Source organism: Dromiciops gliroides, chromosome 5 (genome assembly GCF_019393635.1).
Source record: "Dromiciops gliroides isolate mDroGli1 chromosome 5, mDroGli1.pri, whole genome shotgun sequence".
Taxonomy (NCBI): Eukaryota; Metazoa; Chordata; class Mammalia; order Microbiotheria; family Microbiotheriidae; genus Dromiciops; species Dromiciops gliroides.
Window position 1 is genome coordinate 188,045,153 of NC_057865.1, and position 12,954 is coordinate 188,058,106.

The 12,954-nt window shown below is 39.5% G+C and overlaps 1 protein-coding gene across 4 annotated transcripts in view; it reads left to right on the plus strand.

The window, feature by feature from the left end:
- LOC122727897 (alpha-2-macroglobulin-like) overlaps nucleotides 1-12,954 on the plus strand; it is a 74,690-nt gene that overhangs the window by 7,789 nt on the left and 53,947 nt on the right. For all 4 annotated transcript variants that reach the window (XM_043965834.1, XM_043965835.1, XM_043965836.1 and 1 more), the window contains exons 3-13: nucleotides 372-531; nucleotides 706-758; nucleotides 2,028-2,048; nucleotides 2,328-2,496; nucleotides 3,986-4,070; nucleotides 5,068-5,188; nucleotides 6,267-6,381; nucleotides 6,674-6,783; nucleotides 7,872-8,039; nucleotides 9,046-9,273; nucleotides 9,486-9,549. In XM_043965834.1, the coding sequence (XP_043821769.1) occupies nucleotides 372-531; nucleotides 706-758; nucleotides 2,028-2,048; nucleotides 2,328-2,496; nucleotides 3,986-4,070; nucleotides 5,068-5,188; nucleotides 6,267-6,381; nucleotides 6,674-6,783; nucleotides 7,872-8,039; nucleotides 9,046-9,273; nucleotides 9,486-9,549 (1,294 nt within the window). The remainder of the gene's footprint in view (nucleotides 1-371; nucleotides 532-705; nucleotides 759-2,027; nucleotides 2,049-2,327; nucleotides 2,497-3,985; nucleotides 4,071-5,067; nucleotides 5,189-6,266; nucleotides 6,382-6,673; nucleotides 6,784-7,871; nucleotides 8,040-9,045; nucleotides 9,274-9,485; nucleotides 9,550-12,954) is intronic.

The window sequence follows — 12,954 nt, forward strand, 5'->3', positions numbered from 1 at the left end:
TAACCCCCATTGCTCTGCAAAAAAACCCCAAACAAACAAATAAACAAAAAGTGACAGAAGGCTTGATGGTAATGAAAGCAAACACGCTGTTATGGAGTACAAGTTAAGAATGTTAGACTTTATTTGGTAGACAGTGGAGAGACACAGAGTAAAGAAGTAAAAGAAGTAATACAGATATATGCAGAAGGAAGATTTGTGGTAAATTAGGTCTTATTAGTCTCAGCTCCATTGGTAAAAAGACAAAAAAATACTCCATGACACTTACCAGCTTCCTCTAGAGAAACTGAGAGAGAAAGGAAGTTTATATTGAGGCATGAGGTCTCCAGAGTGAATGAGCAGTATAAGTTATGAAAAACATTTGCATTTTCCAGATCCCAAGATTATCAAAACTCTCGGAGGTGGCATTCTTCACTGTGCAGGTAAATGGTCCAACCCAGATGTTCAGTAAACGGAAGACGGTGCTGGTGAAGAACTCAGAGAGTCTGGTCTTTATCCAAACAGACAAGCCTATCTACAAGCCAAGACAGACAGGTATGAAGGTTGTAAGAGTCAAGGGCAACTCCAAGAAATGGAGAGTCTCTTCTCCATTATTTTCCTAGTGAAAATCTCCACAGTTTTCTTTGTCTCTTGGCCTCCTAGGTCACTGTCCAAGGTGACTGGCATAGGGACTTTGGGCCTCATAGTTAATATTTTTCTTTGTTTCAGTTCAGTTTCGCATTGTCTCTGTGGATGGAAATTTTCGCCCCCTGAATGAGCTGGTGAGTCACCCAAACAGCCATGTTAAACTGTTGTGGGACCATAAAGGTGAGGGGCGTGCCTCTGGGGAAGCTGAGAATAACAGCTGTGACTTCCAACCCTGTCTCAGGATAAGATTTCCAATATGAAACATTATGAAGGGAGAAGAGGTAGAGGAAATTCATGTCCTTATTAAGCATCTGGCATATAAATAGCCCTCTAGTAAACTCCATTTGAAACAGAAGTGAAATGATATGATATAGGAGTAACAGTGTTAGATGTGGAATCAAAAGACCTGAGGTCATGTTGTAGCTTCACCAGTGGGTGATTTGGGACAAGGGATTTCATCTCCCTGTGCCTTAGTTTCCTCTTCCATAAAACAAGAGTTGAACTATATGACCACTACGGTCTCTTCTAGCTCTAAATCTATGTTCCTGAAAAGTGGTGTTAGACCTTGTCAAACTTGAATTTAACTAAGTCTACGGTGACTCACCTTTCTTTTGTTCACACTTATCCATCATCTTCTCCTCCTGAACTAGATTGAGCAAATGCTTTGGCCAACCAAGTTTCCTTCCTTTAAGAGTAACATCTGATGTTTGGGTAGGGTGCAAGGTAAATAAATCCTCTTGATGCAAGGTTGAATAATGGATAAAGCCAAAGGTGGATTTCCTGCCCATCTCCCTCATAGGAGGAGCTAAGGATGCTGCCGTTCTTTAGAATCAGTGACAAAGAGCACAGTATAAAAAGGTCACAGTATGGTGATGGCCTTGACGAGATGATTACAATCATGAACTTTTAGTGGCAGGAAATCCCAGATCTCAAATGAATGAAAAGGCATAGGTATGTGTAAAAATACCATCTTCATCATCATTATAGCTAATATTTTTATGGTGTCTACCATGTGCCAGGCATTATGCTAAACACTTTACAAATATCATCTCAATTCATCCTCAAAACAACTTTGGGAAGATAGGTGCTATTATTATCCCCATTTGACAGATGAAGAAACTGAGGCAAACAGAAGTTAAAGGACTTGCTTAAGGTCACAGAGCTAGTAAGTGTCCAAGGTCACATTTGAACTCAGTTCTTCCTGACTCCAGGTTCAGTGCTCTGTGCCCCATAAGCATCTGTTATGTGTGTATACATATACCTAATAATAGTTCTGAGAAGCTTCTATCCAGAATGCATTCTACTGCTGATGTAACCATATAAAGCTGTTTGTAGATTTGTCTAAATTTTCTGTCTTAAGAAGCAGTGTTCAACATATTTTTTTCTTTTTTTTCCCCTTCCAGTTTCCAGTGGTATACATTGAGGTAAGTAGAAGGAAGGATTTAAAACCTGGGGGAATCAGTAAATACAGGAACCTTCCCATGACATCTCAGAGATATGAGCTAATATGAGAAGCCTTTGTCTTAAAAGTTCTTCCTATTCCCAAGCCTTCAACATGTTGTAGCTCATTGCTTCCATTCCTATCTCACAGAAGAGCAGTGCTAAAGACCCTTGAGATTACTCTGAATCATCTAGGAGTTCTCACATTTCTCCTCTAGCTTTCTTGTTCCTTGTGTTACTGTTACAGTCTTTTCTTCTTCTAGGACCCCAAAAGGAATCGTATCATGCAGTGGCAGAACCTCAACTTAGAGGGAGGTCTCAAGCAGCTCTCCTTCCCCCTCTCATCAGAACCGCTCCATGGCTCCTACAAAGTGGTGGTGCAGAAGGAATTGGGAGGAAGTAAAGAACACTCCTTTAAGGTGGATGAATTTGGTATGTATCCTGGACTGGTAGGGGGGACATTGTGAAGTAGGTCCTAGGATTTTAGATCATTTAGATTCTCTCCCTTTTCCATGGGCTGGGATGGTCTGGAAAGCAAATTCACTACATTTCATTCCATCCAAGATCATCACTAGGGTGTGAATGGATACTGTGTGAAAAATAATGATATTCTTTAGCAAAACATTCATTCAAGACCTATTTCTTCTTCTTTTTTTACATATTTTTCATTTATTTTGTTAAATCTTTCCTAATTACATTAATATGCTTTAACCTTCATTTAAAAAAAAATTTGACTCCCAAATTCTCTCCCTTCCTCTTACTCATTCCCCACCCCTTAAGAAGGTAAGCAATATGATATTGATTATACATGTGAAGTCATGCAGAACATATTTCCATATTAGCTGTGTTGTAAAAGAAAACACACAGACAAAACAGGAAAATAAAGACAGTGAAAAAGTATGCTTCAGTCTGTGCTCAAATTTCATCAATTCTCTCTCTCGAGTTGGTTAGCATTTTTTTTTCATCATAAGTCCTTCGGGATCATCAAGACTGATTTATTAAGCTCTTACTGTGTCTAGAGCAGTTTGTTAGGAAAGAGAGATAAATAATTAATGCAGGGTCCCTGTTTTGAAGGAGCTTACAAGCCCCAACCTTGTATCACCCTTACTTCATCTACCTTCTCTGCTATTGGTTGCCTTCTGCTGAAAGCCACTGGAGGAAATTGCACAACTGTGCTGACTGGGTCTGTGATAAATTTATATTGTCCAGTGTCCACTGGGCCTTCACTTCTGCTTTCTAATCTTTTTATTATTCCTTGCACAACTATCTTCAACTTTCTCTTCTCTCCTCAAACCCCCTTCCCTTTCCTCTCATTAGGGATCTCACATCTCCATGAAGAAATTAGAGCCATCAGGTCTAAGCTCTTCCTCCTCAATTCAACATTTTAGACCAACTCAACATCTCCATGCATGTTCTCTTCTTTTGCTCTGGTCCTGGAGGAAGAGATGATATTTCTTGACAACAGCTCTTCTACTCGAAAGCCACTTTATTCTCTACGAACATACAAATTCTTCTCCTTTTAGTAGATTCATTTCATTTCCTGCTAGAACTGTCAGGATCTGTTCAGGACATTTCATTAGTTAGATTGCTGAGGCCTAAGTTGACATCTGTGAATAAACTGGACCCTTTGACATATCCAGTTGCCTTTTTTTTTTTTTTGTGAGGCAGTTGGGGTTAAGTGACTTGCCTAGGGTCACACAGTTATTAAGTGTTAAGTGTCTGAGGCTGGATTTGAACTCAGGTCCTCCTGACTCCAGGGCTGGGGTGCTCTATCCACTGTGGCACCTAGCTGCCCTTCCCAGTTGCCTTTTGATGACACTTAAGATGTTATCTCAGGCACTTGTGCAGAGAGGCTCGAACAAAAGTGATGCGCCTGCAGACAGTTTGTTAGATTGTTGTGTTTTCCGTATTTTCCCAACAGTGCTGCCCAAGTTTGAGGTGCAGGTCAAGGTGCCAAATAAAATAACAATCTCGGATGAAGAACTTACAGTGTCAGTGTGTGGGCGGTGAGTAGGTCATCTTTTCTTCTCTAGCTTGAACCTCAGTAAAAAGAAACTCTCTCTAAAGGAAGGGAAAATTGTGCATGGTTTTTCTTAATACCAGGACAAGTTGCTAATGGATCCAAGCCATTCCCTCTCCTGTAGAACTCTTTCCTGCTGCTTCCCCATCTTCTTGTCTCACTAGAAGTTGAATACCTCTCTACTTCAAAGCTATGGGGTGATCTTGACACTGACAGACACAAGTATTCTACTAGTAGCAGAGGTTATAGATTGAATAGAGAAATGTTTTCTTTTGAAGTACCAAAGTCACAACAAGATTCCTTCTCCAGTTCTGTCTCAATAATGGCCAAGGAATTCTCTGATAGGTTAACTGACAATTTGCTATAGACGTGATGGGCTTTGAAGAGAGAAGCCAGAGAGAAATTAGAGCAAGGAATTATGATCCTATTACTAGGTATTGGAAAGACATAGATCAAAAAGGACTTTGGGGAGAGTTAACACCCCCAAAATGGAATGAATATCACTAAAGACCAACCAAAGAAAAAATAAGGAAGAATCCAAAGAAAGCAGAGATAGAGGGACAATAGAAAGACCGTGTTTCAGAGGGTTCACTGGAATATATTTCTTTACTTAAAAAAAGAAATTTATTATGAATTTAACTATTGATAGTAACAAAACAAATAAATTTCTATTTATTGCTAATTAAAAGATTTTAAATGATGTTGAAGTTAATAGCTATACCCTCTTCCATTGTCTTTGTTCATTTACCCTTATATATGTGCATATGTAGTATTCTTTCTTATTATAGAGATCAGAGATTTATTCAGATTAGTTTGCTTCATTGAACCAAAATGACCTTTAATATGAGCTAGAAAGATAAAAAGATTTCTAGAGAACCTGAATAAACTTGCTCTGGCTATCTCAGGATACAGAAAATGGGACCAGGAAATCTCTGTTTCTGCTACTAATGAATTTATTTTCTATCATTTGATTCCGGTGACAGATACACTTATGGGGAGCCTGTTTCAGGTCTGGCAAGTGTGAGTGTGTGCAGGAAGTACTCAGAGTATTCTAATTGCTATGGCCAAGAGTCAGAGAATGTGTGTGAGGAATTCAGCAAGCAGGTAAGTAGAAAATGCTGTTTTTATTAGGAAGCTAATAGGTGTTGATTTAATTTGCTAAACAGTGAGCATCATTAAGATAATAAATAGTATAATAGGTTTAGAGCTGGAAGGAATTCCAACTGTAACTCTTCATTTTATTTTATTTATTTATTTTTTAAAATTTTTTATTAGTGAGTCAATTGGGGTTAAGTGACTTGCCCAGGGTCACACAGCTAGTAAGTGTTAAGTGTCTGAGGCTGGATTTGAACTAAGGTACTCTTGACTCCAGGGCCGGTGCTCTATCCACTGTACCACCTAGCTGCCCCAACCCTTCATTTTATAAAGGCGGAAACAGAGCTCGAGAGGAATTATTTGATTTGCCCGGGATCATGTAGCTTGTAAGTGCCTGAAGCAGGATTTGAACTTGGCTCTTCCTGACTTCAAGTGCAACATTCTAGCCTTAAATGAGCATTCAGAGAGAAAACTTCATGGAGAAGATATCAGCTGAACTGAGCCTGGAAGAAAAATAAAGGTTCTGAGAGGTAGTGAGGAGACAGCATTCCAGGCACAGGCAATAACTTGTACAAATGTTTGGAGACAAGAGATAGAATATGGAATTTAGGAAACAACATGTAGCCCAGTCGGGGTAGAACATAGGGTGCTTGTAGAAGGTTTTAAACTTTGGCTAGGGCATTTGTATTTTGTGTTGGAGATAATCGGGAGCCCTTGAAGGCTCTTTGATCAGGAGAGTCCAAGGGCCTTAGGGAAGTATTTTGGCAGTTGGGTGGAGAATGGATTAGAGAGGAGAGAGACTGGAGTGGGCTACTCCAATACTCCATATAGAAGAGTATGATTAGAAAATCCAATAAACACCCAAGAGGAGTGAACTCACAGACCTAAAAAGAGGGCATTTTGAGCAGCTGGGCTAGCCCAAAGTCTCTACCTAAGTATATTTCTGTGATAAATTACAGACTCTGCTAACTAACCATGTCTGCTGGTTCCTTCTGCCAGAGAGAATCCTGACTTAATTTGACTATTAGTCTGACCCAGTATGACATTTCAAACATCCTTATCCTTCTTTTATTTTCTTTACTTTTAGCTAGATGGTTTAGGTTGTGCATCCCAAAAATTAAAGACCAAAGTTTTCCAATTGAAGAGAAATGAGTTTGAGATGAAACTTCATGTGACTGCCAAGATCACAGAGGAAGGGACAGGTTTGTATATCATACAAATGTGGGACACCATAAGCAATGGCTACCAGATTGAAGAAATGTGGACGTAGCATCCAGATTTTCTTTTTTTTTAAGTTCTCGGGGTGGCTAGGTGGCGCAGTGGATAAAGCACCGGCCCTGGATTCAGGAATACCTGAGTTCAAATCCTTAGACACTTGACACTTACTAGCTGTGTGACACTGGGCAAGTCACTTAACCCCCATTGCCCCGCAAAAAAAAAAAAAAAAAAAGTTCTCTTCCAGGAGAGATCACTTCTTGCTTACTTCCCTTTTAGAAATGGAATTGACTGGAACGGGATCCTGTGAACTCACGGATGTTATAAGCAAAGTTTCATTTGTGAATGTGGATTCACACTACAGGCATGGAATCCCTTTCTTTGGGCAGGTAGAGTATCCCTAACACACAGGAGACATGGATTTGAGCCCCAGCCATTATACTAATTGTCTGACTTTGAGGAAGCTTCTTCATAATCTCTTTGGGTCTCAGTTTCCTCATCTGAAGATGAGGAGATTGGACTAGATGATTTCTCATATCCCTTAGTACTTCAACATTCAGTGTTGGTCTTTTTCTTTATCAAAACTACCAAGAAATACTCCCCTGATTGCTTTCCCTTGTAATGAAATCTTAACTAAAATTTCAGAGTGGGGGCAGCTAGGTGGTGCAGTCGATAAAGCACTGGCCCTGGATTCAGGAGTACCTGAGTTCAAATCTGGCCTCAGACACTTGATACTCACTAGCTGTGTGACCCTGGGCGAGTCACTTAACCCTCATTGCCCTGCCAAAACAAAATAAAAACCAAATTTCAAGGTGTTACAAACATCAGAGCTTACTCCCTTCCATTTGCTGCTAGCTCTGCTGCTAATATTGACAGCAGCTAGATAGATTTGGTGCACAGTTCTTTCCTTCTTTCAATTTTAATCTTTCTCCAATCACCAATTAGGTGGGAGTCAGTAATTGTCACACATTTTCCATAGTCCTGCTTGCCACTACCTTCCATCTAACTCTGGTTTCCCATGGAGATCATAATAGATAAGTGGTTTTAGCTTGAGGTAATGGTGAATGTTATGTTAGTTTGAACATAGTTTGATTATCATGAGTAAAATTTTTACATTGCTCTTTCTTAAACATATTTTAAATGCATTAAATGGCAAAAAGAGTATCTTTGAATATTACCAGTTTTTAATTATTATAGGAACTAGCACAACTATAATCATTTGTATAACATAGTTTGGGAATGGAGTAATTTTGATTCTAGATACATCAAGTGAAAATCATGTAATGTGTTTTAGATTCCTATATTTAGCTACCTAAGTTGCAAGATTTTACCTATAGACAGCTAGGATGGAGTGACTGATCGTGAATGGATGTAACAGAATAGGTCCAGGATCTTTGACTTGTGGCAGGAAAGCAAAGGTGAGTTGTCTTTGTCCTGGGCACCATGCATGAGACTAATCACAACTTTGATTCCTCAGGTGCTCCTAGTGGATGGGAAGGATGAGCCCATCCCAAATGAACATGTTTCTATCACTGTGATGGAATCTAACCAAGACTTCATCAAAAACTATACCACTGATGCACAAGGCTTGGTACAGTTCTCATTTGACACTGACAACTTCACTTCTCCCTCCATCAGTCTCACAGTAAGTAAGAAAGGTATGCCCCTACAACCAGTAATGATGTTAGTCTAATATTTCCTCTACAGGGGGAAGTATAAGCTAGACTTATAGGATTTGGAATCTCCCTCCCTCCCCGCTCCTGCCACCTGAGGCAAGGAAGTAACTCATGGTTTGGGATTGAAGTGAGACTGATAAGAACATGGGACTTTCCCCATAATCTTAGGGGCTCTGTGAAGCTGCAGAAGCATTGAGAGCTGAGTTGGGGGCGATGACTGGTGTGGTCTCTATTTTAGAGTGTTCTCTCCTCCTCTTTTTCACTAGTTTTCATTTTAGTCCCATCCCAGGCTCAAGCAAGGTTATACTTCCTTGTCTCAGAAAATAATGGTGGGGAGGAAGTCTCCAAACCCCATAAATCTCTGCAAATCCAAGCTATCCTTCCCCGCCCCTTTAGAGATGTTATTGCATTGGTAACCACAAGGCCGTCCAGATATGAAGAATAATAGGAAGCCTATGGTCTAGGATGGCAAACATTAAATTAAGGATACTAGTTTACTATTCACCTGTTTAATGGGTCTCTCATGAGGGATAGGGGTACTATTTGGGATATAGGACTAACCAAACAGCTCTTGGTAGAAGTGAAGTGTAGACTTACAAATAATACTTATTTTGGACAAGCCCTCTAAACTTAAAAGGAGGTGCCCTCTTGCTAAAGATTAAATATTTAAAATTTTAATGTCAGTATTCATCTTGTTAAGAATTAATGTTCCATTGGCTAAGCAGTGCAAAGCAACTTAAAGCCAGAACAAATGAAGATATCACTGCTAGTGGCTTCATCTTTTTATCTTGAGTTAAGTAGCCCTATATTTTATGGAGGCTGTAGGAAAAAGGGACTTTTCTCAAATTTTGGCTTAGGGGCACAGTATTTCTAGCTATTTAAAAACTGGGTGAGAGAGTAGTCCTGTTGAGTTTTATGCTTTGAAACTTAGTCACGGATAATCCAATACTACCCCCTTTCGTTCTATTTCCTTAGGCCAAATACAAAGAAAGGATGCAGTGCTATGGATACATGTGGAAAATGGTCCAGCACCACTCAGCACACCATACTATAAAGCATGTTTTCTCCTTAAGTAAGAGCTATGTCTACATTGAACCTGTATTTAGTACGTTGACCTGTGGCCAAAACCAGGAGATCCGGGTGCACTACATCCTGAATGGACAGGCCCTGAAGGAACTGAAGGAGCTTACCTTCTATTACCTGGTGAGAATGGAAACCAGAACTCTGCTCAACACACAAAGCTTAGAGTGGGCTCAGGAATTACCCAACACTTTGGGCTTTACCATTTTCCTTTCTTATTTTTGACCTTTTTTCTCTTTGCCTTGATAGCTGGGCCTCAGCAACAGGTGTCAAATGAGAGATGGGTTAAAAATAAAAATGGCGGCAATCAAAGGAAATGTTTTTTCTTTCTACAGTTCATGGCCAAGGGACTTATTGTTGGAACAGACACCGTTGTGTTGCCTTTGAAGCCAGGAGACAGTGAGTACTCCCAGCTTGACCTCTCCCAGCTTCTTTGTGACCTTGAGATCCTCAGGGACATACATTTTTTTTTTTGGGGGCAATTGGGGTTAAGTGACTTGCCCAGGGTCACACAGCTAGTAAGTGTTAAATGTCTGAGGCTGGATTTGAACTCAGGTTCTCCTGAATCCAGGGCCAGTGCTCTATCCACTGCACCACCTAGCTGCCCCGATACATTTTCACATATAAAGATGTTTCCAATTTTTCTACTCTCCAAATAGAAGAACTACAGAAAGAAAAAAAAAGCCATATGTGCCTCAATGCCCCACTTCTTTACTTTTTCCTTCTTTTCTCTTATTTGTTTCTTCTAAATAAATATCCAGTGTCTTCAGCTCATTTCACGATGAGGGTTTCCTGGGAAATGATGACAGTTTTTGCTGAGAGGAGAGAACAAACTAACTACATGTCTCAGCAATCATGAAATTGGACTCTCCCTGTGGATAAACCCAGAACAGATATGATTAAAACTATTGCTTATTTGATCAGAACTCAATAAATAAATCTACATGACAGACCAAGCACCAGTGAAGGACTTTGTCAAGTGAGATTGAAATGCTCACCTTCACCCCTTCTCCCTTTTACCCCTCCTTCTTGTGAAGGTAAAGGACAGCAACAAATTAAAATTTTTAAGCCTCATAAATGCTTGAAGTAGCAACAACTAATGATTGAATATCCATCGTTTTCAATGTTTATGATTTTAAATTGAAAACAAAGTTATTTCTTTCTTCTCTTTGGTAACCTTTCATGTAGTTTAAAATTACAAAAAGTGCTTGTAGTTTAAAAGTTTTGCTTCATTCCAAACTTAACAGCCTTAGACTACGTAGGGAAGACTAGATTTAGAATATTGTTCTGAATATTCACTATTTCCATTTCTGATCTTATAAATTCTTTTTTTCCATTTATTTAGAATTTTATTTTTCCCCCAATTACATGGTTTTTGTTTTGTTTTGTTTTGTTTTTGGTGAGGCAATTGGGGTTAAGTGACTTGCCAAGGGTCACACAGCTAGTGTCAAGTGCCTGAGGCTTGATTTGAACTCAGGTCCTCCTGACTCCAGGGCCGGTGCTCTATCCACTGCGCCACCTAGCTGCCCCTTCCCCCAATTACATGTAAAAACAATTTTAACATCCATTTTTTAAAACTTTGTGTTCCAAATTCACTTCCTCCCTCCCCCACTCTCCTTAAGAACATGAGCAATTCAATATAAGTTATACATGTGTAGTCAGTCATCCAAAACGTTTCCACATTAGTCAGGTTGTGAAAGAAAACAGACAAAAAAAACTTAAGAAAAAGAAACTAAAAAAATATGCTTCAATCTGTATTCAGACACCATCAGTTCTTTCTCTGGAGATGGATTGCATTTTTTATAAGTTCTTCAGAGTTGTCTTGGATCACTGCATTGTTGAGAATAGCCAAGTCATTAACAGCTGATCATCTTACAATATTGCTGTTACTTTGTATACAGTACATTTCACTTTGCATCAGCTCTTGTAAGTCTTTCCAGGCTTCTCTGAGAGCATCTTGTTCATCATTTCACAGTTACTATTGCTAACTGAATTTCCCTCCATCCTATTCCTTCCCCATGTCATTTACTCTATTCTCTATTGCCTGTCACCCTTTCCCTCTTCAAAGGTGTTTTGATTCTGACTGCCCCTTCCCCAATTTGCCCACCCTTATATCACTTCCCCCCTTATCCCTTCATATTCAACTCACACTTGTGCCCTGTGTCTAAATATATACTCCATCCACCTGCCCTAATAATGAGAAAGTTCTTGTGAGTTACAAGTATCATCTTCCCATGTAGGAATGTAAACAGTTTAACCTTTTAATATCCTTTATGGTTTCTTTTTTTGTTTGTTTGTTTTTTAGTGAGGCAATTGGGGTTAAATGACTTGCCCAAGGTCACACAGCTAGTAAGTGTTAAGTGTCTGAGGCCGGATTTGAACTCAGGTCCTCCTGAATCTAGGGCTGGTGCTCTATCCACTGCACCACCTAGCTCCCCCTCCCTTATGGTTTCTTTTTCCTGTTAACCTTTTTATGCTTCTCTAGAATCTTGTATTTGAAAGTCAAATTTTCTATTCAGTTCAGGTCTTTTCATCAAGAATGCCTGAGGGCATCTAGGTGGCACAGTGGATAAACAACTGGCCCTGGATTCAGGAGGACCTGAGTTCAAATCCAGCCTCAGACACTTAGCACTTACTAGCTGTGTGACCCTGGGCAAGTCACTTAACCCCCCATAGCCTTGCAAAAAACAAAACAAAACAAAACAAACAAACAAAAAAGAATCCCTGAAAGTCCTCTCTTTCATTGAATTCCCATTTACCCCCCTAAAGGATTATAATCAGTTTTCCTGGGTAGGTGACTCTTGGTTGTAATCCTAGTTCCTTTGCCCTCCAGAATATCATATTCCAAGTCCTCTGATCCTTTAATGTAGAAACTGCTAAATCTTGTATTATCCTGACTGTGGCTTCATAATATTTGAATTGTTTCTCTCTGGATGCTTGCAATATTTTCTCCTAGACCTAGGAACTCTGGAATTTGGCTGTAATATTCCTGGGAATTTTCATTTTAGGATCTCTTTTAGGAGGTGATTGGTGGATTCTTCCAATTTCTATTTTACATTCTGGTTCTAGAATATCAGGGCAATTTTCCCTGATAATTTCTTAGAAGATAATATCTAGGTTCTTTTTTTGATCATGGCTTTCAGGTAGTTCAATAATTTTCAGATTATCTCTCCTGGATCTATTTTCCAAGTCAGTTGTTTTTCAAAGGAGATATTTCACATTGCCTTCTATTTTTCATTCTTTTGGTTTTGCTTTATTGTTTCTTGATTTCTCATAAAGCCATTAGCTTCCATTTGCTCAATTATAATTTTTAAAAAGATATTTTCTTCAGAGAGCTTTTGTACTTCCTTTTCCATTTGGCCACTTTTGGCTTTTCAAGGCGTTCTTTTTGCGACCTAGCTGCCCCGTTTTATCATTATTGAAAGCCAATAACAAATAGGCTATGATGGATCAGGATTTTAAGTCACTAATGATATCACCTAAGGAGGATGATCTAACCCATAAATGAAGGACTGTTCAAGAAGACAAGGAAATGGGGCATCTAGGTCACACGGTGGATAAAGCACCGGCCCTGGATTCAGGAGGACCTGGGTTCAAACCCAGCCTCAGACACTTGACACTTACTAGCTGTGTGACCCTGGGCAAGTCACTTAGCCCTCATTGCCCCACAAAAAAAAAGAAAAAAAAAGAAGACAAGGAAATACCAAATCTCTCTTTCACTCAGTCTCTAAAGAGCATGGCCTTCATGGTCATTAATGTTCAGTGACAGAGACCTCTGCCAGGGCCCCATTTGCATTAGGTGCC